Consider the following 24,492-nt stretch of genomic DNA (forward strand, 5'->3'; position numbering starts at 1 on the left):
GATCCTGAGCATTTCTGACCATCAAAACTTGCAGAATACTTTATTGAAAGAGAAAAACTAGGCTTTCTGTTCTGGGGAGACTCCTACCCAGAAAATTGCAGTATGAGGGCTTCAAATGACTTCTCTGCTTCTCTAAAACCAGCATAAATTAATATATGCTCTTAAGGAAGTGCTACATACTGCTCCAAAGCTGACAGTAATGTAAAGACTATTTCCAATACAGATGGTTTGTTAGTTCACTTATGCAAATAGGCATATTGGAAGAGAGGAGCTATTGCTAAATATAAAGTAAGCCTTACCCTCCTATGACTTGTATGTCCTGCCAAAGAACTATGCAGACTATCTGCAAGGACTAAATACAGTGATCTCAACAGGCTTTCAATATTAAAAAAAATGTGTATTCCTAGTTGACAATAAGCTCTGCCTTTTTAAGATTACAAAATCAAACATCTATTGCAGTTACAAGTGTCATATCACTGTATCTATTTATGAGTGTGTAATTCAAAACATGTCTATTATCTTTTGCTAAACCTGTAAAGAGAGAGCACTATGTTGTTTCAATATTAACGCTTAGTGAAATATTTGTGAATCAAATTGTGGATATAGCAAAAGTGAATCTGTCTGGACCATTCACAAAATGAGCTTTGATATCCTTTTAGTAAGTAAAAAGCTGAAGGGAGACATCAATAATTTATTAGCACTTGGATTACATCCTCCAGTGCTTGTAGTTTGCTGCCTTCTTGAAGAAAAAGAGGACAAAGGCGATACTGGCTCTTAGGCTGTAAAATCTTTGCATGCTCTGATCTCTTGGTTCTGACAAAGGATGCTGTATATTGAGGGGCTCTTTAACAATGACTGTGATGATCACAGCTCCGAGGATCACAGTGGGATGAGCCACCAGCCCGTTGTCATGCAATGCCTTTCCAATTACCAGCATGAAGTAAGCCACATGGTATTGGTACCACCCTGGCACAGAGGCACCCCTGCTGTAAACAGCAGGCTTGGTTCCGAGGGGCCGGAGTTTTAACAGCCCATCTCTACACTTTAGGCTTTTTGCTTCCCTCCTGTTCTCTCAGATGTCTGTGCCCTGTCTCCTGCCTAGTCCTTTCCTAGTGGCACTCATGCCTGTGCTCAGTCTTTAGATTTAGTAATGGAACTGCCACATTGCACAGATATGCCAGAATTTGCACTGACATTCGCTCTTTCTTTTCAGAATGAAATGTTCTCTCCTCTCATCTATTTCTCTGGCTTGTGTCCTTCAAATTTGGCACCTGTCTCCTGTTTCTCTCTTTCCCTTATCTTACTCCTTCTGAGGTGCTATTTCCAATACCTAAACAATCACTACTCTCCTAACTTATTCCCAGATTTTTCAACCTTTAAGTCCTGAGAAATCTTTCCTAGTTCTTTTCCTATCCCTGTCACCAAGAGCTTCGTTTTCCCTCACAGCATTGTCTTGAGTTGTTCCCAAGCAGCACTTAGGAGTAAGCAAAGGGTATTCCTCTGCTGTATTGAAGCAGAATCCGACAATTCTTTTCTTCTGCTTCATCAACCTCCACTGATGGAACAGATACTCCCAATCCCAGATAGGACAGGAAGGGCCATGGGCAACCTGAGGGATCTAGATGTGTCTCTGCCCATCTCTGTGCACAAGGGTGTTGTTTCCTGCAGGTATTGACATTTCTTGTTCCAGGTGTGCAGAACTGCACAAAACAGGACAGATGTTCTGAGAGACAGGCAGCAGCAAAAGGTCATGTCTATGATAGTCCACCAGCATCCTCTGAGGCTGGTGCTTGCTGTTCATGTCATTCCAAGCCTAGGCTGATGCACCCTGCTTTTCAGTGGAACTTGGTAGCTCAGCCTAATGCTAGCAAGGTTCTGTCCACAAAATGTTTTGGAGAAAATGAGGACAAAATTCTTTTTACAAATACTGTAAAAACATCTCAATATTAATGGGGTGCTATGAACAGTCATGAGAAATTTGAGCTCCCAGATTTTTTTCTCCACAGCACTGCAGGGCTTTGTAAATCAAAGGGAATACCAGTGAAATAATCTGTTTCGATATTTTGTTATCTTTTCTAAAGAAATAGAGGTTCTCAGGCACAGTGGCTGACCAGATGAGCAATCCGAGGCTAGGCAAATCATCAACAGCTCCAAGCACCAAAGTATTGCATGTGTGGCTGGAAGATGAGGAAATACTTTTCATTCTTGTCAGGAAATACCTAACCATCAACTTGGCTTGGTCAACTTCTTTGCCAAGTTGAACTCAGAAGCCCAAATCCATCCATTAAACTCCACAGCTCATGACTTCTGATGCAAAACAGCCATCTGGTCAGTGTCACTCCAGAGCCAAGTCAATAATTTGGAAAGTTACCAACATTTTCCCATGGGAAGAAAGCTGGGCAGTTGCTGCTGCTGTATGTCTCTAGAAGGCAGTCTGCCAGCACTCAGGGCCGCTGTCCAGTGCCAAACAGACTTTTGAAAAGCATGGCCCTCTGTGACAAACCATAATGGAGAGGTGCAACACATGCACCTGAGCAATCAATGCTCCCACACGGTGACACTGAGCAAGCACTGCAGTGATCTCTGCCATTTTGAAAAGGGCTTTTAAATATTGGTGTTGCTAATGGTATGGTACTACTTGCCACTACCAGGAGGAGTGTTCTCTGCCAGTTAGCTTTACTTTGGTCGCTGTCATCTTCTTTGCTCCTGATTTAGGCAACTGTCATGAGAGATCACAATAGCTATAAATACCTCTGAAAATAAATTAAAAAAAAAAACCCACAACACTGAAGAGAACTTGTTGTCAGGCAAAAAATAAGCATAAGAGAGTACTCTAGAAAGATGCCTACATGTCAGCCTTGTAGAAAATATCACCAGTGATAGAACAGTCCTGTCCTGCTGCCATGCATATAACAAACCCCACAAGCACTGAGCCTCTGGAAATACAGGGTGCAAGCTCCTATTCTGTGGAAGACTGGCAAAGTAATTTCTTCTATTTATATGGTGGCAAGAGAATTTTAAAATGATGCAGCACTATGTATCAGAGCCACCTCTAGGCATTAGATATTTAATGTGATAACAATACAGTTCTGGCATCTTCCTTAGAACACCTCTCTTACAGGTATGTCTTCCACTTGCTGAGCTGAACTTTTGTTTCTCATTAGGCTGCTTGTCTCTCCCTACCAGAAAGCTGGGTGAAGCACTGTGTTGCCATGCAAGAAACAGAAATGCATGCCACTGGCATGCTCCTCTGAGAACCCACAGCTTTTCACATTGCTCCCAAGGAAATGGGAAACCTGCCTCTGGCCTAATAAAGACTCATGGAAAAGTACTTAAGAAGATGAGGCACAGCTACCCATCACAGCCCTTTACATTTCCAAAGATAAAGGTGAAAACCCAACTCTGTGTGACTGCAGTTAGTTCTGCCAGATCACTTAAATCATCAGGACATCGTGATCATCACTGTTAAAAACTCTTGGCAGATCTAGCTGCACACAGCTATTTAGAGTTGAGTACTTCAGGCTTGGGTCCGCTGGCAGTAGGAACTGCTGCTGTGCAGGCATCTCCATTGAATATTCACAGAATCATTGCAGGCTTTGGGCTGGAAGGGCCTTTAAAGATCACCTAGTTCCACCCACCCTGCCATGGGCAGGGACACCTTCCACAAGAGCAGGTTGCTCAAAGCCTCATCCAACTGGGCCTTGCAGGGATGGGGCATCCACAGCTTCTCTGGGCAACCTGTTCTAGTGCCTCACCACTCTCATAGTGAATATTTTTTTCCTAATATCTAATCAAAATATCTCTTCTGTCAGTTTAAAGCCATTTCACCTTGTCCTATCGTTACCTGCCCTCATAAAAGTATCTTCCTAAAGCAAGAGCATTGCACAGGCCATGCGTTCTGTTCCCGAGGTGTGAGAGTTGAAGCCTGTGAGAGATGAGCTTCCCCTGGCACTCCTTTCAGTACTTATGCTGACTAGTACAGATGGATTTTGGATAAAGCATGTACACATCACTCTCATCCTGTTCAGGTGGAAAGGTATAAGGTTTTCCCCATGATACAACAGTAAATAACTTGAAAAGAAGAAACAAATTCTAATGCCAATAAAACAGCCAGTTCTTCAGGAGATTTGCCATGGAGGGTAATCATATGAGCATATCCAGTGCTTTAAATTGTCTCAAATTACTTGAAATCTCAGGCTTAGGCACTTTGACAGGCTTCCTTTAAAGTCTATGACAGTGGATTTGAACGCATTGACTACATCACTCAGATTTTGTCAGATAAATCCCACAGCAGCAGCCAAGGGAGATACTGTCCTCAGCCCACAGAAGCTGGATTTCAGAAATGTTGTTTTCCTCATTGATAGCAGGGGCAGAGGGCATTGTCAGGCAGGGTCAGCTCAAGACCATTTTCATTTAAGCCTTCTGTGAAGCAGTGAATGTCAATGACAATCCATTCACCATCTGTGCAAATATGGATTTTCACCTGCAACACACTTCAGAGGCAGTGTCTGAACGACCTGACTTGAGAAATACATTTGCCTGACTGCCCATTCCAAATTCCACAGGAGCCTGTTCTCTGGAGTCCCAAATGTATAGTGACTTGCTTTTAACTGGTTTTTATTTGGATGTTGTTAATGTGGAGAGGAAAACCCAGTATGATAGGGATACAATATATAGACTGAGCAAGAAATATCTGTATTTTCTGAAGAGGTGTGTTATTTCAGGATATTTTCATCTAGTCTGATAAAAATGGCATTTCTATAGAAACAACTGATGAAAAAAAATACAATAAAGAGGAAATCCCATGCTAACTGTCAAAAGACGACATAATGTTTGGCAGATGCATTACTAGGGATGAGAAAATACTCTCCAGTTTTGGGTTTTTAAAATACACAATCCTTTCCTCTCACATGGTTAAATCACTTCACATTGAGCATGCGTGTGTGGTGTATATTGGTGAAAAAGCAGAGATTTGATTTAAAACATCCCTGCTTCACCTAGTCCCAGGGATGCCCTTTACTCAGTAGGGTGTTGCTGTCATGGAATGCCAAGGTTCCACCCAAAAAGTACACCAGCTTTTAAAAAAGCTTACAAAAGTAAGATTTGTATCTTGGACTGATCCCTTATGATAATTTGTTTTCCATTCACCAGCAGACCTGTGTGCTGCCCACCACGCTGCTCTCCAGCTGCTCTGTTCTCAACCTCAGTTTCTGTCTTCTTGGCAGAAGAATTACCTGCTTCCATGGTCACCTTCTCTTAAAAAACTCATCTTAATATTTGTCATCTCTGCAACATAGATAATACTGCTACATTTGCAGATTTACCTTTCTAATCCCACCAAAGACACTGCCACATTGTTTCTGTAGTTCTGATCCCTCCCCTGTTATCATCCAATGAGAATGCATTCAGCTGTAGACACTCCTTCTTCCCTCTGCTTTGGAAGACCAAAGCCATGTTTTGGAAAGTCACGTGAAACTGACTCGTGGCAAGGTAGAAGAAGGGATGAGAGAGAGCTTGTGGGAAGACTGACAATCTTTTAAAATCTTATAAAATAGCTCTCGTTGAGTGAGGAATATTTGAGTTCACCACCAAAGATTCCAAGACATGCACCGATGGGTATTTCGTTGCTAGAGTTGCTTAGCAAATCCATGCAAGCATGTTGGTACTCATAATTTTATAGGACAAATATGAAGACACACAAGCATGATTTATTGATAGAGCAGAAGCTATATATAGTGCCCTTAACTGTATTATTAAAACTGAAGGTAAATAATTAATGGAAGGAAGGAAAGATACGTACAACTCTGGCAGCTTTGATGGGAAGCATTCCTGTCTTGCAGTAATTAAAACCAAATATCTTCTATTTGTATGTCTTTCTGGCAAAAAAGATGATATCCCCATTTCACCTGCATGCTAAGAGACACGGTGTGTGTGGCCACAGAAGCTGTGCAGCCAGTGTGAAAGGAGGCAGGGAGGGAAAATGCTCATGGCTGTCTTGAACCAGGACCATAAGCAGTTGTCAGACAGTCTAAGCAGTCCCAACGCTTCACTCAAACCCATTCCAACGCAAGCAGTGCCACGGCCTCCCTGCCTTACTGTCCAGCTGGAAGAACTGAACTGTGTCCATGGGGTGCACGGGAAACCATTCCCAAGTTCAGCCCCAGGAAAGCCTTGAAGGGGGAGAGAGGAGTTTTCTGGTCACACCACTGCGTCTGCCCCACCCTTCTGAAACCAGGGGTGCTCTGATGTGTGGCCTGAAGATGAGTAGTGCAAAACCTAAAACCTTTGTTCCTCATTTTGCTTCAACCAGAGGCACAATCTGTTGATTTCAATAGATTTTGGAGCAGCCCCACCTGACCTTCACTGCCCAAGAAGCAATGATTACAAAGGGTGCCAAAGGACACCTTGAACTCCTCACTTCAATCAGCCAGACCTGTGGTAGCTACAGAGTCCTCGAGCCATCAGGATGGTGGGTGGCTCCACAGAAAAAGGATGAGAAGCTGCTTCTCTTGAAGTTTAACTGCAAGAAACCTGCATAATTATTTCAAAGTGTTTCTTGCATCCCAAACCAGCATAAATTGGGAACAACAATATCAAGTGGCAGATGGTGGTGGTAGGGTAGCAGTTATTTTCAGTGAAACAGAGCATTTGAGACTCCATTTCTCAGCAGGCACTACTATTCCTGAACTAGGTTTGACTTTAATATGATTTCTTTTGCTTCAGGGAGCACAAAGCAGAGCTCCCCCAGCTGATGGACTGCAGTCTGGCAGGTCAGCACTGGAGAAGCACTCCAAACACTCTCGAGGCTCCCTTCTGCAAATCTCCAAAATGTAATTAAGAGCAGATCTATTTATTCCACTTGCTCAAAGCATCTATAAGCACACCAGACGTAACAGCAGTAACTGCTTAAACATCGCTGCCAGAATCATAAGTCTGATATAAGGTTAGACTCGTGGTCACTCTTGGTTATCTACTACGCCTAATGGGACATCTTCAAGTCAATTCCTACTTCAAGGAAAGCTCAATGACCTAAAATAATGCAGTTGTCAACTTTATAATGTCAGCAACATGGTTGCTCATCAGAGGACCATGAAGCTGAGGAAGTTGTTTTCTGCCTAGTATTTAAAAAATTGTAATTTTCATTCCAATTCTTTATGAGTTAATCACAGTCCTGTCTCCCTGACAATATAGTTAAGGCTGGCTGTCTGCTGACAGGATGGATTATCTTTGTTTCCATAGATACAAGTGTTTTCAATGACCATAATGGATAAGACTTGCTCCTGATTGTAATTTTGCTTTAGTATCACAGATTTCTGAAGGGATAAAAACCACGACTGTTTGCAATACATGCCAAGCTTTATTAGAAACTATGATAGAGCTGTTGGAACTTGCAGGAGCTTTGATTTTAATGTTGGTTATTGATTTTAGTGCTTGGTCAACTTTCACCCTTTTCACCTGGGAAGTGAATTCTCTGAGCATGAGAACAGGCACAAAACCTCACTGGGGCTTGAGCTAGAGCAGTTGGGCTCGCTGTTTGGGAAGGACTCACTGCTATAAGAAATGAAGCACTGGGGGTCATGAATAATAAATTACAGCCATGTTCACAGAGCTTTATGCATCGGCTCTCCCAAAACACCTCCGGTCTCGGGCCCGGCCACGCCTCCGATAATAACAAGGCACAGCTCCTGCGTGCACATCAGTGCGCTTCTGCGTGCGCAGACACTCGCCGTGGGATGCGGGTGGCCGCTGTTTGGACCCAGGGTAACCCCGGGGCAGCTGCCTCGGGCCGCACAAGCGCAGGCCGAGCCCACAGCCGCGGCTCGGCGGCGGGATGTCCCTCCAGGAGCCCCCGGCCGGCGGGAGCAGCGGGCGGCCGTAACCACAGTGCGGGGGACTGGGGCTGTGATGAAGGCGTCAAAAGCCGAAATGAACATTCAATGAATTCAGCCGAACTGCCCGCGGGCAGCGAGGGCCAGGCCGCGCCGGCGGAAGTGACGGCGGCCGGCGGAAGCGCCGCCCGGGGAGGGCGGAGGTGCCGGGGGAGCGGCGCGCTGCCGGCGCAGGTGAGTTGCGGCCCGAGCTGCCGAGAGCGTTTGCCTCAAAGCTTAAACGCTGCTGCTGGAAAGCATTTGGGAGAGCACTGTGGAGCTCCGTTTCTCTGTAAAGTAAACGCTGTTCGCTGTGACACACTGGTGCGGCACTGGTGTTTAGGCTCCCTCACTGTCACAACTGACCTTCCTGCCCAGGCTCGCACTTGGACTAAAGTTGGTTGATTCAGAAGTGGATCTTGGCCCTGGAAGCAATCTGTGGCTTTACTGCCTTCTGAGCTCTTGTGTTTTCTTTTAGTCTGAGATCTCCCAACCACGCCTGTAAACCTTCCGAGCTGGTGGAGTTTTCAGACTCTCCATGGCAGGACCAGACCATGACAGGAAACTCTTTTGTGAGACTTTTAATATAGACAGGGTGTACAACAGCGGATGATAGCGTGGCCACATAGTAATTGATATGCTGTGCAGTGCAGAAGTGCTCATGGACCTTGGGCAGCATTTCTGATCCCTTACCTGTGTTGCTAGGACAGTATCTCAGCGTGTTGCTTACGCTGGCTGGCTGGTGGTCTCTCTGGGCAAACAGATGGTGTAAGTAGCCAGTTGTAAGGCTGGAGGTAACCAGGCTGCAGGATGCTGGGGTTAGTGTTGATCCTCAGCAGTTTGTTAGTTGTCCTGCGTGCTTTCTCTGAGCTCTGGTGGATAGAGAGGAGGACTCCTGACGGCCAAGGGAGTGTTGCTGATGTGCTGCAATGGCTTCCATGGGACATGAGAAAAGGTGCCCCGAGAAGAAAGCAAAGAGTTTTCCCTGCAGGTCCCATGTGTATTGAAGCAAAGCCTTTGAGGAAAGGATTCCTGGAAGACCATCCGACCTCATTAACGACGGCTGCTTGGTTGTCTTCTTGTGCTGACAGTTTTCCAGTGAAACAAAGGCAGTTTGAAGACGCGCTGTATTTCTTGATTAAGTTTTGGTAGGGAGAGACTTGGACAAGTTTATGTAGAGCTCTGTGTGGAGGAGGCTTCTTGCAGAAAGCTTAGCAGCACACTTTGCTTCCAACTGTGTGTTTTGTGCCTGTTAAAGCAGGCATCCCCCTCTTTTGGGCTTTGAAGCCCGTGATGACAGGGCAGGGAATGCTTGGCTTGGGATGCGCGTTCTGCTCCTTATGGGTATCACAGAGGGTCCAAGCAAGTGAAGACAGGCTGTGGGAGCCCCATTGTGGCAGCAAGCTCCATAAATAAACAGCAAGTAGGTGTGTGCTTATGCTAGGAGTACACAAAAAAAAGAAGGAGCTGTCTGTGGAGGTTTCAGTTTTTGCTGTGCAGCTGTGAGGGGAGTGGGCTGAAAGGGAGCGTTTCTCCATTCTCAGCATCAGCGAGAGCTGCAGTGACATCCCAGGTGTATTTGCGTTAGTCCCTTCCCCAGCAGTAGCAAGGTACCATAGCAGGGTGCTCCTTCCTGCCTTCCTGCCCTGAAGTGGCCTTTGGTGGATGGTTTTACACCAATAGCTTGCATAAAACTAATAAACAAATGTAAAACATCCGGGCCCCCTTTTTTCTCTTAGAACCAAGAGCATCTCATATAACTACCCTTGGTCAAGAATGAGATTCCTGAAAACAGTATAAATATTCCAAGGGTAGGTCATAAATTCTATAGACAGTAACTCTTGTGTCTGAGCATCTTTCCCACAAGGTTTTTCCCTACATATTTTTCAATCAATTATGGTAATAGTATAAGAGAAAGCATGACTTCAGGGCAATGGCTGTGCCTGCACAACTGTTAAACTCTGTTTTTGTCTGAGATTGGGGCAGGGATTTACTTCCATGTTTTCTATTTTCTCATGTGTTCTGCCTATCCACATGGCAGATAACAGTAATTTTAAAAATCCAAGTCCACTTTTCTTTCTAATTTTTCAATAAATCATGCCTGAGTCCTGTTGAATTTTTAAAAGTGGAAGAAATCAAATACACACAAACTATTTCAACATACTGAGGGTGGGAGGGTGCCAAGTCTGCAGCATTAGTGCTGATCAGGGGCTGAAATTAGCATGAAATATATGTGCAAACAGTTTACTTGCTGCCTGTGAGAAGTGGATTGCTGGTCCAAGGCTCTGGGGATCAGAGGTGGGGAGCAAGACTCACCAGTATTTTCATGCCTGGTAGATGGGAGGTGGAGTGGTTGCCTTTCTGGTAAGTTGTCATGTGTGCAGTGTAAAAAAGTCTGTATAAATCTCACCCTTGTTCTTCTACTCCAAATTGGCCTGGGCAGTGAATGGAGATGCTTGGAAATAGCACAGCTTCTGCCAATAAGGGGCCAGTGAAAGAGAATGAGAACAGGAGGTCCACATCAGGAAGAAAGACATTTTTCACTTGGGAGATGTGAGTGAGGAGAGCAAACAGAGTCAGGGAGTGCATTGTGCAGCTTTGTGTGGACAGTCTCGTGCATCCTGCCAGGGATGTTAATGCTGGGATCTGGAGAAGGTAGCATGCTCTGTAGTGATGCCTGTGGAGGGAGTTAAAGCAGATCAAACATTCACAATGTATCGGTAGGCAGCCCCAATGCCACAATACTAGGACAAACCCAAACAGAGATAATTACCCTGAAAATTTAGGTTTTAAAATTTCAGTAGAAAAGGTACAAACCCCATCTTCTGAAGTAAAGCTTCTGGGGGTATGGTGGAGGGGAGAAACAGTGTGCTCACTCCAAAACCTTGACTTTTCTTGAGCAAATTGAAATTCCTGGATTTCAGTCCAGGAAAGAGCTACAAGAAGGACCTACAACATGCCGTTGCCCTGCTGGTAATTTGGAGAAAACTGGCTTTCTCTATCATATCCCATCCTCACATGATTTAACACACCAGAGGACCACCTGTGACTGGACCCCTGTCCATGCAGAAGTCTTAAAATTGTTAATATTTGAGGCTGGGTTATATCAGGTTTTAGGACCAATGCATCCAGCAGGTCCACTGCATATAGAATGGGGCTTTGTAATTCATGGATTATCAATGCATGTGTGGCAACGGAGACCTGAGGGTCTGACTTGCCCTGTCAGGTTTTATTTGCACAGCTCTAAAGATGCAAAAAAACTTTATTCAGTTTGGTAGAAGTGCCTCTGTGGCTAGTCTAGCTCTACAGGGAGCTGAAAAAGTCATATGGCAGAAACCAATTATTCTAGTGGGACCTTTCAAGGTCTTGAAACCCATACTGGCCAGAACCCCATCTGGTGTGGGGGTTGTGCAGGGAGAAGCACTACAAAGGTCGTATGATCAGTTACATGATCACTGTCATATGCCTTAGATAGAGGAGGGAGCACCCAGAATGGTCCAAATGCAGGAATTGGCCTGGTAGTCTACTGGACCAGGAGCCTCCCTTATATAAAACCTACCCCTCAAGTTGAGCCTCACCTGAGGAGCGTGTGGTTCACTGAAGCGTCCTTCAGAAGAGAGGGAAATACTGAGCAGTGTTCCTGTGTGTTGATTCAGGGGACAGAATTGTGACAAGGGGAGAAGAAAATGCTCAGATGGGAGAATTGGCAGCCATGTGCAGGGTGATTGTTAGAGGCTGACACTAAAGAACCAGTGTTTATTTATACAAACCCCTACGCTGTTTTTAAGGGATGCACCAACTGGCTCCCATTTTGTGAACAAAACCAGTGGACGATCTTTTGAGTTGCCAGTATGGCAGTGAGCGAAATGGGAAGACATGCTAGACTTATTAAACAGAAGTGTTTCTTGATGGTATGGAATCCTGCCCACCAGAAGAGGGATAATCTGGCTCACCTGTTGAATAATCAGGTAGATTCAGTGACCTGTGTAGCAGATATGGCAGTAAAGGGAGAAGGAAAATGGAAACATCTGCTAGTGTGGTTACTTGTCAAGGGAGACCATTCAGGATTTAAGGATCTTTTTAAGGGAGCTGGTAACACAGGGTGGCCTGTCGCTTGGGAACTGTGCAACACTGTCATGGCCAGTGTGGTACAGGGCTAGAGAAACAACACCCCATGCAGAAGGCATCCCATCACTAAGGACACGGAAAAGTCCTCTGGGAGACCCAGAAGATGGACTATATAGAGCCTTTCCTGAAGTCAGGGTGGAAGTAATGTCAGAACTCACTCAAGCTTAGGCAGTAGCAAGAGCAGCAGGGCACAGCACTGAAAAGGGACTGAAGCTGTGGTTTAATTATTTGCATGACTCTAATCCCTCCAATCCAACAGTAGTCACTTTACTGCCAGGGTGGTTCAAGAGTGGGCACAGGATGAAGGAATCTGGTGGATCTTTCACACTCCATACTACCCCCAGCTAAATAAGGTTGTAGAATGCACCAGTGGACTCTTGACGAGGAGCCTGAAACCTCATGAACCTGAATGGGCAAGAGGATGTCAAATGGGGTACATATAGAGTCAGTAGCTGCTGGGGAGTTAGTGGGTGCCCATAACTCATAGCCTTTTGTCTTCATCCACACCCATGCTCCCTGGAACAAAAGAAACCAAAGACCCTGCAAATCCTCTCCATTACCTAGGACAGCTGGTTTTGGCAGAATTGCCAAGATGGGATTGGTACCCCTGACCTTAAAAAAGCCACTTAACTTGTGTGCCAGGTGGTGGATTGTTCCCTTCTTTTAATCATGTTTTGTTTTTATGCATGTATATGTTTTGCAGATTATCTGAAATCCACTGCTGGACCTATGCTATCAACTGTTGAGTGGACTGATCATTTTGTGTATTTTTTAGTTTGATTTTGCTAAGCCTATTTTGCCTTTTTACTAGAAAAAAAATGGTGTGGGAAAAGTTTTTACTCTTGTGTTATGGATGTATGATTTTGTCTCAAGCAACTGAGAATCAGAGTACTGAACCAAACTTAGCCTGGGAGTTGATACAAGGATTTATGCATATTTGGAATCATACAAATCAAGGAATATGTATTAACCTCCCCAACTCTGCATCAGAGGGGTTTAGATTTATGATGATTTGGTTAAATTTTTCGGAAATATTAACAAGAGAACTGGACAATCTTAAAAAAACAGGAGGAAATGTTACCTGGGGAATGGTGGAGTCACGGTTCCTAGACCAGAAAGAAGGACAACAATGGGATGCCAATGGGACCTGGGTAGAATACAAGAACGCCTTTTACCAGCTCCCACGTGACTCTACCTGGAGTGATTTATGGAATCAGACATGCTATCGGTCATTAGACACCAACCCTTCTGAGACATTGCAAAATGTCACTTCTATCCCTTGCACGGTGGTACCGTGGTGGGATTCTCCTGCTGAGGGTGGGTTTTTTGAACATGAGTACAATTTACATTGGGATGCAGGATGGTGTATACAAATCCCTGATAACCCAGGAACCACGCACCAAGTTAACCGAACAAATTATGAGTGGGCCTGGTCTCTGAAACAAATCTTTGACCCTGTATCTACCCTACAATGGGCTTCCAGGGTCCCCACAGGGAAAATAGTAGAATGGGAAGTGGAGAAATCAGATTGTAAGGACCATCAGACCACACTACCTAATGGAGAGAGCATCTGCTGGAAAGTGAGGAACCGTAGAAGCCTTACCCAAAGTAAATCAGAGACCTCCTTTCTGAATTGTTCCCGTATATTAGATTGTACCACAGGAGCAGGTGAACCTATAGAAACCTGGTACATCTCGGAGCTGAGAACTTTTATCCGGGACATGTGTACCTGTTGGGATTATCCCAACTACGGCTATCTAAACCAAGACACCCGATGCAATGGGTCTTATGAAAATTCGGAGACAGCACTCTCCTGTGGCATTCCCATTACACATGGCCCTGACCGAAGAAGGGTCTGGAATTCAAGTAGCGAAGCACAGGAAGTTTCCCAAGGTGACCTGTATCAGTGCTCACAAGCCAAATATCCAGCTCCACGGGGAACGGTATGGGCATGTTCAGATGGGAAAATGTATTCCCACTTGAACATGTATGATATGGCTGGACTCCAGTGTACTATTGGGTTTCCTACCATGTGTCCATCTAAAATGTTCAATTATACACTTTATCGTAACAACAAAGTGCGGAGAGAAATCCACAATCCAACAGATGCAAAAGGGTGGATTCGGGGGATTCAAGCCCCCGACTATTACGCCTGGGGACAAAATGTTGCTTTAGACTTAGAATCATTTTTTGTGTCCAGTGGAGTTATCCAACAGCACAAGCATGTCTTGGAGAACTTAACTAGGCAAGTCCATGTGTTAAGCAGCTGGACCGGACATTCACTCAGGGAACCGAATGTCCAGGCCCCGCAGGCATCGGAAATGGCTTTGCAGAACCGATTAGCCATAGATATGTTGTTGCTGAAAGAGAATGGAGTGTGTGGGATGCTAAACCTAACAGATGGCGAATGCTGTGTCACTGTCCATAGCGCCACCACCACCATAGAAGAGGCACGTCAGAAGATGAAGGAGATTGCTGAACAAACAGGAGAACTGTTTCAAGCAATGCAACCCAAGGACTAGTTTGATGGACTGAGTCTGGATTGTGGATCACATGTGCCTTGGATTTATGGGATGGGGAAGGTGGCTTGTGTGCATTGACGTTATGATACTATGTGGATTCTTGGGTTTGGTGATAGGTCAAGAAATCATGTCAAACTGTGATGAGTTCATTATGGTTATAAAGGAAAGGGATAGAATTTCTAGCACTGTATAATTCCATACCATTCATGTAATGACAAGGACGTGGTTGGAGCAGGAGGAAGTCAGGGGCTGGAAGTGGAAGAGTGACCATCTTTTGCTATGCTTGGGGATGTGGCTTTTCTGGTTTGATGCTCAAAGACAGTGCCAGTGAGCCCAAGAGCTGGTGAGCAGCTCTGAGAAAAAGAAAAGAGAGAAAGCAGCACCATGGCAGAGCCATGTGGAGCCCAGGCTGCAGCTGCTGTGACAGCAGCCATTGAAGCTGCTGCTGGAACTGCCAGGCTCTCCAGTCCCACTCCCACAAAGTCAGGCCCAGGAGGAGGGTCCTCTGACCTGCTTCAGAGCCCTGTCAGGTCCCACTAGGTTTTGCCTTGTCCCTGTTCTTATATTGTTTTCAGTCTGAGGGGGGAAAGTTAAATTGCAAGCCTTTCCAACATTCAGCTTTTGTTTTTCCATATACACCATGCTTCCCAGCACAGGGCCAACCATCATTTTGCCTTTGTCTTGGAAAACCACACTGGATGTGGTCTTTGGGAAGTGTTTTTGTTTGTTCAGTGGTGAATATCCTTTGGTGGGTAAAAGACTCTCTCTTTTGTACACTGTTTTATTAATATTGTTGTGGTTATTGCAATTTTTCAGTAAACTGTGATTCCAGTTTATAATCTCTCCTAGTGTTTCCTCCACTGCTGGAAAGGGGCAGGGGAAAGGGAGCAGCTCAAGGAGGTTTAATATTCCTGCTGGGTTTTACATCAGCACAGAGCTATAAGAAGGGGATGAAGGAGATTGTTGGGATTTGTGAAAAGACTGGTGAAGGCATAAATAAAATCTCATAAAAAGTCTCATAAAATAGCTCTCGTTGAGTGAGGAATATTTGAGTTCACCACCAAAGATTCCAAGACATGCACTGATGGGTATTTCGTTGCTAGAGTTGCTTAGCAAATCCATGCAAGCATGTTGGTACTCATAATTTTATAGGACAAATATGAAGACACACAAGCATGATTTATTGATAGAGCAGAAGCTATATATAGTGCCCTTAACTGTATTATTAAAACTGAAGGTAAATAATTAATGGAAGGAAGGAAAGATACGTACAACTCTGGCAGCTTTGATGGGAAGCGTTCCTGTCTTGCAGTAATTAAAATCAAATATCTTCTATTTGTATGTCTTTCTGGCAAAAAAGATGATATCCCCATTTCACCTGCATGCTAAGAGACACGGTGTGTGTGGCCACAGAAGCTGTGCAGCCAGTGTGAAAGGAGGCAGGGAGGGAAAATGCTCATGGCTGTCTTGAACCAGGACCATAAGCAGTTGTCAGACAGTCTAAGCAGTCCCAACGCTTCACTCAAACCCGTTCCAACGCAAGCAGTGCCACGGCCTCCCTGCCTTACTGTCCAGCTGGGAGAACTGAACTGTGTCCATGGGGTGCACGGGAAACCATTCCCAAGTTCAGCCCCAGGAAAGCCTTGAAGGGGGAGAGAGGAGTTTTCTGGTCACACCACTGCATCTGCCCCACCCTTCTGAAACCAGGGGTGCTCTGATGTGTGGCCTGAAGATGAACAGAAATCTAGAGATTCAAGTGCTTTCAGTGGTCATAATGGATAAAATTTGTTTCTGGCTGTAATGTTTTAGTAGTATTTCAGCTTTCTAAAAGTATTAAAAAAACCCTTCAACCAAACAGTGAAAAAATGCTTAATTTTTTACAGCATCAGGGCACTTGTGCTGGGTCCTTCCCAGTGAGCCCACCTGGTCCCGTGAGCCCACCAAGCCCCAGTGAGAATCTGTGCCTGTTCTCATGCTCGGAGAATTCTTTTCCCAGGTCAATCACCTTTTTTCATCTCTCCAGTGCCTATTGGTATCTCAAGGGGCGGTGTCAGAGGATGGAGCATGGCCCTTCTTGATGGTGCCAAGAAAATGGACAAATAAAGAAGGGGTAGAAACTGATGCACAGGAAGTTCCACCACCTGCACACGAAGGAGAGCTTCTTTGTTGTACCTGTGACTGAGCACTGGAACAGGTTGTCCAGAGAGCTTGTGGAATCTCCCTCACTGGAGATATTCAAGAACCTGGATGCAATCCTGTGCCCTGTGCTCTAAGATGACCCTGCTTGAGCAGGGAGGTTGGACCAGATGACCAACTGTGGTGCCTTCCAAAAATGACTCGTTCTGTAAAAAAAGCTGAAAGTTGACCAAGCACTAAAATCAATAACCAACATTAAAATCAAATCTTCTGCAAATTCTGTCAGCTCTCTCACAGTTTCTAATAAAGCTTGGCACGTATTAGAAACAACCAGTCATGAACAATAAATTACAGCCATGTTCACAGAGCTTTATGCATCTGCTCTCCCAAAACACCTCCGGTCTCAGGCCCGGCCACGCCTTGGATAATGACTAGTGTGAAAAATGCATATTTTATGATTGGCTTTTCGCAAATATTAAATTGAATACTATATGTATTATGATATATTGGTTAGAAGTGCTGTATTAACATTTTAATAGTATGGTAAATGTAGTTTTGTAGTTAAAATAGAACCTATGTATGTGGGTTTTTTTTTTTTACTAGCTTAAGCAAGAGATGAGATAATCAAGAAACCCTTCGCACAGAGATGGCAGTGATGGGGACCTATAAAGAATTACTGCCTCCTTATCGGAAAAGACATTCTTCCACCTTCTCTCGTCTTTATGGAACCACCAGGATTAAGGGGAAGAAGTTGACAAAAACCAGAAAAGTTCTTAATTTGCAAGGAATTTTATGCATCATGTATGAGATGTATGAATATGCAACAGGCTGTTGCTTTTAAAGGTTATTCCTTTGTTCACAAGGCGTGCTTATCGGGCTTAAGTGCCCGAGAGCATCCGGACGTCCGTAATTCTTTGCTTTTTATTGTCTTGTAATCATCCTAACTCTAAATTTTTATTACTACAATTGTATTACTATTTTTATAACTCTTTTATTATTATTAAACTTTTAAAATTTTAAAACCCAAGTGATTGGCGTTTTTCACACTAGGCACAGCTCCTGCGTGCACACCAGTGCGCTTCTGCGTGCGCAGACACTCGCCGTGGGATGCGGGTGGCCGCTGTTTGGACCCAGGGTGGGTAACCCCGGGGCAGCTGCCTCGGGCCGCACAAGCGCAGGCCGAGCTCGCTGGGCCGCGCCTCCGGGGCCCCGCCGGGAGCGGCGGGCCCGGGCCGGGCGGAAGTGACGGCGGCCGGGCGGAAGCGCCGCCGAGGAGGGCGGAAGCGCCGGCGGGAGCGGCGGTGCCGCGCAGGTGAGTGCCGGCCGAGCTGTGGCGGCAGCGGGGCCTCTCCTGCCCGCGGGAGCCCCGCGGCGGCGGCGCGGCAGGGCCGGCCTGGCCTCGCTCGGGGTAGCGAGCTGGGGCCCGGCGCTTCGCCTTTACCCTGGTGTAAGGAGGAGCGCGGCTGCGGGCGCCGCGCGGCCCCCGGTGCAGGGTGCAGTGGCCGTGCGGGGAGATGCTGCGGGATCTGCGCCGCTGTGTGGCTCACTCCCTCTCGCATTCCCTCCGTCCCCCCGTCAGAGAGGCCTTGCCAGGCCGAGTCTCCGTCGGCTGTGTGAGATTGATGCAGAGTAGTTTGTGAAAGTCCGTGAGGGCTGTGAACGCGGTGGGAACGCTGGCACGCATCAGCTCTTCAGTGTGTTAATAGCACTTTGTTGTTTTTCATTCTATTTTGCGCTGTTCTGGTTTCTGTTCATTGCAGACCCTCTCGAGGCAAACTGGGACAGCAGCGTTTCTGTTGGCAAGGTGCTGTGTGCGTGCACACGGTGTGTGCCCGACAGGCAGAGTCACAGTAACTGAGTCTTTTGTGACCAGCATGAGATGTGGAGCCTCTTGGAAGAGAATTTCTTGCAGCTGTTGACTCTTGTGGCTGGGGTTTTTAATCTGTGAGGAGTGTCTTTCCAGTGTCTGCCTTCTCTGTAGCAAGTAAAAGTGTCAAGAAGACTGTTGGCCATTATAGCATTGTGTGCAGAAAGCATTTTTGTGACAGAGCAGAGAATGCGTATCATCATTTTGCAAAGGAGCCAATAATCCTGAGTGAGGCTTTCATTGCCTGCTGATCTCAAGTGTGGACATTGTACTTTGCTACTGGGCTGCCCAGGAGAGACTTGAGATTTGACTCTCTGCTTCTCCTTTTAAATTCTTAACCGCAGCCAACAAGGTCTGAAGAAGGAGGTTGATTTGAGGCACTAATTGTGACAGTGGGAACTTGTATGCCTCTTTCGCCCAAATCTGATTACTTTATCAAAATAATGCAAAGCTGTAGAGTTGAGAATGGGTAAAAAGGCCTTTACCTGGGTTCACAAATTACAGTAGCAGTCAGAGATTATTTTTTTGCTTCAACATATACAAATTTTCTCTTGTCTGTGTCTTTTGACACAGTAACATCATAGATGATACAAAAGTAACATCATAGATGTTACTGTCTGCCTTTGCATGTTGGGCTCTGCTGCCGAGGAAGAAAAATGCACTGTAAATGCTGATGAACCAGAAGAAATTAAAAAGCCTACCAGTGTTGGATTTTATCAAGTAAGGTGATAGTGTGTCCACACAGCAATCACTATGTAGTGGAGTGCAGAGATGCTCACAGACCTTGGGCAGTTTTGATCCCTTACCTGTGTTGCTAGGACAGTATCTCAGCGTGTTGCTTACGCTGGCTGGTGGTCTCTCTGGGCAAACAGACGGTGTAAGTAGCCAGTTGCAAGGCTGGAGGTAACCAGGCTGCAGGATGCTGGGGTTAGTGTTGATCCTCAGCAGTTTGTTAGTTGTCCTGCGTGCTTTCTCTGAGCTCTGGTGGGTAGAGAGGAGGACTCCTGACGGCCAAGGGAGTGTTGCTGATGTGCTGCAATGGCTTCCATGGGACATGAGAAAAGGTGCCCCGAGAAGAAAGCAAAGAGTTTTCCCTGCATTCATTGTGTCTGCAGGTCCCATGTGTATTGAAGCAAAGCCTTTGAGGAAAGGATTCCTGGATCATTAACGACAGCTGCTTGGTTGTCTTCTTGTGCTGACAGTTTTCCAGCGAAACAAAGGCAGTTTGAAGACGCGCTGTATTTCTTGATTAAGTTTTGGTAGGGAGAGACTTGGACAAGTTTATGTAGAGCTCTGTGTGGAGGAGGCTTCTTGCAGAAAGCTTAGCAGCACAGTTTGCTTCCAACTGTGTGTTTTGTGCCTGTTAAAGCAGGCATCCCCCTCTTTTGGGCTTTGAAGCCCGTGATGACAGGGCAGGGAATGCTTGGCTTGGGATGCGCGTTCTGCTCCTTATGGGTATCACAGAGGGTCCAAGCAAGTGAAGACTGGCTGTGGGAGCCCCATTGTGGCAGCAAGCTCCATAAATAAACAGCAAGTAGGTGTGTGCTTATGCTAGGAGTACAATGAAATGTATTTGCAAACAGTTTACTTGCTGCCTGTGAGAAATGGATTGCTGGTCCCAGGCTCTAGGAATCAGAGGTGGGGAGCAAGAGTCACCAATATTTTCATGCCTGGTAGATGGGAGGTGGAGTGGTTGCCTTTCTGGTAAGTTGTCATGTGTGCAGTGTAAAAAAGTCTGTATAAATCTCACCCTTGTTCTTCTACTCCAAATTGACCTGGGCAGTGAATGGAGATGCTTGGAAATAGCACAGCTTCTGCCAATAAGGGGCCAGTGAAAGAGAATGAGAACAGGAGGTCCACATCAGGAAGAAAGATATGAAAAATATCTTGGGAGATGTGAGTGAGAGGGAGAGCAAACAGAGTCAGGGAGTGCATTGTGCAGCTTTGTATGGACAGTCTCTTGCATCCTGCCAGGGATGTTAATGCTGGGATCTGGAGAAGGTGATATGCTGGAGTGGGAGGTTTATGTGATACTGTGCCTCGGAGATTCTTGGTTGGCATTGATAATTGAGCAACTCAAATAATTGTCTTGGACAAGGTGTTACTCTGACTTTGCAAATCCCAGGCCGTGTTGTTGGCATTCTGGCATTGATGCACTTTCTGTCTGTCTTTGCTGGCTGGATGCCATTCTGCTCCTAGCCGGCTCTCAGACCTTGTGCAGACTTGTCAAGTACTCTTTTGTTCATCGGTGAGGAACAGGGTTTCTTTCATGTGGGAGTCCTATTTAAGTGTTTGGATGATCCTGAAGTAGGGGCTCTGTAGTATGTGCAGAAACGTAAGAAAAATGAGTAGTTTTCCCTTGCTGTTCCCATCGTGTCTCTAGGAAATCCGGTTGTGTTACCCATTTTCCATGTGTTCAAGTCCTATGTGAAAAGCACGTGTGGCTGGGCTGCAAGAGCAAGAAGGCAGGATGCTGTCGAGACCAAAGCCTGGGGAGTCCGAGGCAGACCTGCTGCGTTTTCAGGACCAGTTCCTGGCAGCCAGAGCTTCACCTGCAGTGAAGATTGTGAAGAAAGCAGACAAGAGGAAAGGGAAGGAACGGAGCACAGATGCTGAGAGACCCCCGCTACAGGACAGCAAAGATGTAGTCATGTTGGATGGTAAATTTGTTTGTTTCTTTGAATTACTAAGATTCTCTGTCTCTCAACCCAGTGTTGCTTTTCCCTTGCATTCGTGCCCTTCTTGCAGTATCATTTATTCCTTAGCCTTGGAAATTGGCTTGTCCAATGTTACTAGCATCCAGTAGAACCACCTTTGCTGCCTTAGTCCACATTTATCAGCTGTCTGTGGTACCTTGCCAGCAAGAGGTGTTTTCTGTAATTTGTACTGTTTGGACTCTCACTGCTTATTTTGCCAGCTATCCAGACTCAGTGTCTTTGAGATTTACCTCTCCTAGCAGCTCCAGTTTTCAGCCAGCAGATCTGGCTTGTTTTTGTTTTTTCTTTCAATTGTAGCTTTAACACTTTTGTCATGTGCTTCATCTCAGAAGCACAAGGTGCTTTTTTAAAAGCAGCAATATAAATCTTGCAGTCCTTTGTTCCAGGCAGAGGAAATATCATCTGTTTCTAGCAGGTGGAAAGGAATTTGTTCATGATCATACAAATCCCTCACTTTTAACAGCTTGCAGCGGAAATGTGCTCTTTTAAGCCTCAACACAACCTGCAAGGACAATATTTGTTTCTGTATAGCCTTACTTCTTCCCTTAATTCTTGCAGTGAGATCTCAGTACCCTTTCCTGCTTATGGAGCTCTTTGGAAAGACTTTGTGCCAATACATAAATAGAATCTTCACGCATGTTTCTCTCCACTACACACTTCAAGTTAGAGACAGGGGACTCCTAATCGTCTTATTGCTTCCTTACCTTTATTTCTCATCAGAGGAATAAAAGGTGCTATTAGGAGGCGTTGGTCTGGTACCTGTTGCACAGTGGTTATACAGCAATAACTTGACTGCTTTTTTATTATTATTATTATTGTTCCCCTCCTCAGGTTTTCCTGATTCTCTCCCAGCTCTAACTCCAGCTTCTCCAAAAAAGTCCAAGATCAAAAGTGCTAGTGTCCACTTTGAGGATGAAGATCCAGAGGAAAGACTGGAGAGTCATGATCGACACATTACAGCAGTCTTCAGCAAAATTATTGTATGTCCGTCTTTTGTGTGATGATCTAGTGTTTGTTTATTTGAATACTCTGAACTAAGCAGGGATGAAGGGCTCTGTGGCTGCTTTTTATTTCTACGATGTAATGAAGCAGCACTGTAGACCAGTGTCCTGGAGCACCTTGAAAGAAAAAAAAGCTCTTTGGGTGTATTTTTGCTCTCAGTTAAATACACTTTCAGATCTGCCTTCCAGCCCTGACTGCCTACAGGTCACACTGATTGCATGCAGGCATGTGCTGTAGTGTGGATTTGGGTGAGTTTCTGCACTCTTTCTCCTTGCTTTGCACTGGCCTAGGTTTTCCTTTATCTGATTCTTTGAGTGATGCGTTGAGTTTGGCATCCCAGTCTTTTGGAAAATAGCCTCACTTTGTCTCTAAATAAGCACAAGGTATTCTGAGCCTGATGTCAATGTGAGCTGCAGAGCTGAGAGATTTTGAGCCTGCTCTCAGTTAAATGATACAAGCATGTCTGGCTGTTGCAATGGTTTTACAGGGTTTGAATTTTTTTCTTCAGGAACGAGACACAAGTGCAGTAGCAGTGACCATGCCAGTCCCCACGGGAGACCCATTCCCAAGGACATTTCACCGCTCTGAGATAAAAAGTGAGGTAAGGTTAGAAGCAGATGTTTTATGCTTCCTTCATTAACAATTAAACTTTCTCCCATTAAATCCTAATGCTTAGTGGGTCTTTGTAGGGCTCAAAATAACCAATTTAGTATGCTGGAGATTATGAGCTAGCTCAGCATATCTGTGGCATTGCCACCTGAGTGAAGGAGAGAGTTCTTCTACCAAGCTGCCATCAAGTAGCTACTCCATACCCTGCAGTTAAGTAACATTGGAATCTTCTTGGTTTAGCCTTCTTTGGCTAACTTCACTAAGGTGGATCAAATCTGCAGTGCTGTAATAGAATTGATCCTGTTCTGCTTCTTTTTCTCTGAGGAGCAATCTCTGTTAATTTGTCCACCAGGTTCTTATTGAAGTTGCACCTGCTTTCTCCTGGCATAACATTTGAGTATGTTTGGTCAAGTTATCTTTTGCAGCTTTTTTGATTTTGACATAATTATTTTCTGAGGCTGTAAAACTGGAAGCCATGGTTGCTATTATCAGTTGTTGCTGTAGTAGGAAGGACTGCTAGCTGAGTGGGAGTCAGATGCTGGGAGTTGATATGTGATTGACAGCTGTGGTTGCTTTGAGGAGGTAGCTTATTTTGAAGGACAGCTTTTTTGAAAGACAAGAGTAATACTTTTTAAACTACCAGTTTTGTTTACCAGCTTGCACTCAAAGCAGCTACCAAATGTTCAGACTGCCTTTTAGGCTTCTTCTCTGGACTGGGGACATGCAAGAGATATTTTGCTTAGTCTCCTTGGGATTTCCTGTGCATCCCCTGCGCAGGGCTGTTGAGAGCCATGCCCTTCCATTACCTAGGCAAGCAACACAGTAATTTAGCCAGGATTATTTGAGCACTACTTGCCCACTTCTTACTGTGTAAATCTCTTCACCCTGCTGCTCACTAATCACCTTATAAGAAGCCTGTTCCAAGCATGTGGTGAGCACAGTGAAGTACAGCTCCATTTATACGCAGAAATCCAAGGTATTCAGCTATGCAGAGCTTCCAAACAGCAGGAAAGCTGTAACTATTGTGTTTGATGACATTTTAGGTGTATTTTCCTTGCTTGAATTCACTTATAGTTAATCATCTTCCTTCTCTAGGTGCCAAATCATCCATGTCTTTGTCTCTCTGTCATAGCAGTAAACTATGTGTTAAAAAAGAGTCACACATGCCCAGAAAAGGGCAGGTGACTGCCAGCAGCCTCCCTGTATCATGTCCCAAAGTCTGATCTGAGAGTGTTTTTAGGATCAGATCTATAAATTTGTTAGTGGCAGGTGTGCAGGGAGACTCTGGAGAGAAAAGTGAATGCATGACTTCCCCGTTTGCAGGTGCAGCTGGGATCTGGAAGAAAAAGCATCTTTGCTCAGAAGATGGCAGCGAAAAGAGCTGCTGAAAAGGCAGCGACGACTCCCTCTGCTGCCGAGTTCGTGGAAGTAAGATCAGCTGCTCCGGGTGCCTTGGATCCTGTGGGATCCGTGGGAGAGGCGCCTCTTCCCAGCAGCAGGGATGGTAAGTGGAGAGGGTTCTTCTTATCCAGCTGACCGTATTTACATAGCCTTAGTGACCATAATGTCAGCACACCATATTTTTAAATTACGGTAACATTGTTGTCCTCAGTTTAGGAATCTCAAGGTCAGTTGGAATGTCT

General features: G+C 45.3%; 1 protein-coding gene and 1 long non-coding RNA gene across 3 annotated transcripts in view; both read left to right on the forward strand.

The window, feature by feature from the left end:
• The first annotated feature begins 8,045 nt into the window (after positions 1 to 8,045).
• On the forward strand, positions 8,046 to 15,515 carry LOC137475779 (uncharacterized). Of its 2 annotated transcripts, none has more exons than XR_011000075.1 (2): positions 8,046 to 12,429; positions 12,700 to 15,515. It is a non-coding gene; the product is annotated as an uncharacterized lncRNA (long non-coding RNA). The 2 variants fall into 2 exon arrangements; XR_011000074.1 differs by having other exon boundaries at positions 8,046 to 12,349.
• Positions 15,516 to 20,904: 5,389 nt separating this feature from the next.
• The window catches only part of RPAP1 (RNA polymerase II associated protein 1), a 35,862-nt gene continuing 32,274 nt past the window's right edge, over positions 20,905 to 24,492 (forward strand). Inside the window, exons 1-4 of the mRNA XM_068193478.1 lie at positions 20,905 to 21,181; positions 22,070 to 22,218; positions 22,749 to 22,841; positions 24,173 to 24,353. Of these exons, the coding sequence (XP_068049579.1) occupies positions 20,992 to 21,181; positions 22,070 to 22,218; positions 22,749 to 22,841; positions 24,173 to 24,353 (613 nt within the window). The 5' untranslated portion in view covers positions 20,905 to 20,991. The remainder of the gene's footprint in view (positions 21,182 to 22,069; positions 22,219 to 22,748; positions 22,842 to 24,172; positions 24,354 to 24,492) is intronic.

The sequence above is a fragment of the Anomalospiza imberbis genome, chromosome 6 (assembly GCF_031753505.1).
Source record: "Anomalospiza imberbis isolate Cuckoo-Finch-1a 21T00152 chromosome 6, ASM3175350v1, whole genome shotgun sequence".
In the NCBI taxonomy this organism is placed as follows: domain Eukaryota; kingdom Metazoa; phylum Chordata; class Aves; order Passeriformes; family Viduidae; genus Anomalospiza; species Anomalospiza imberbis.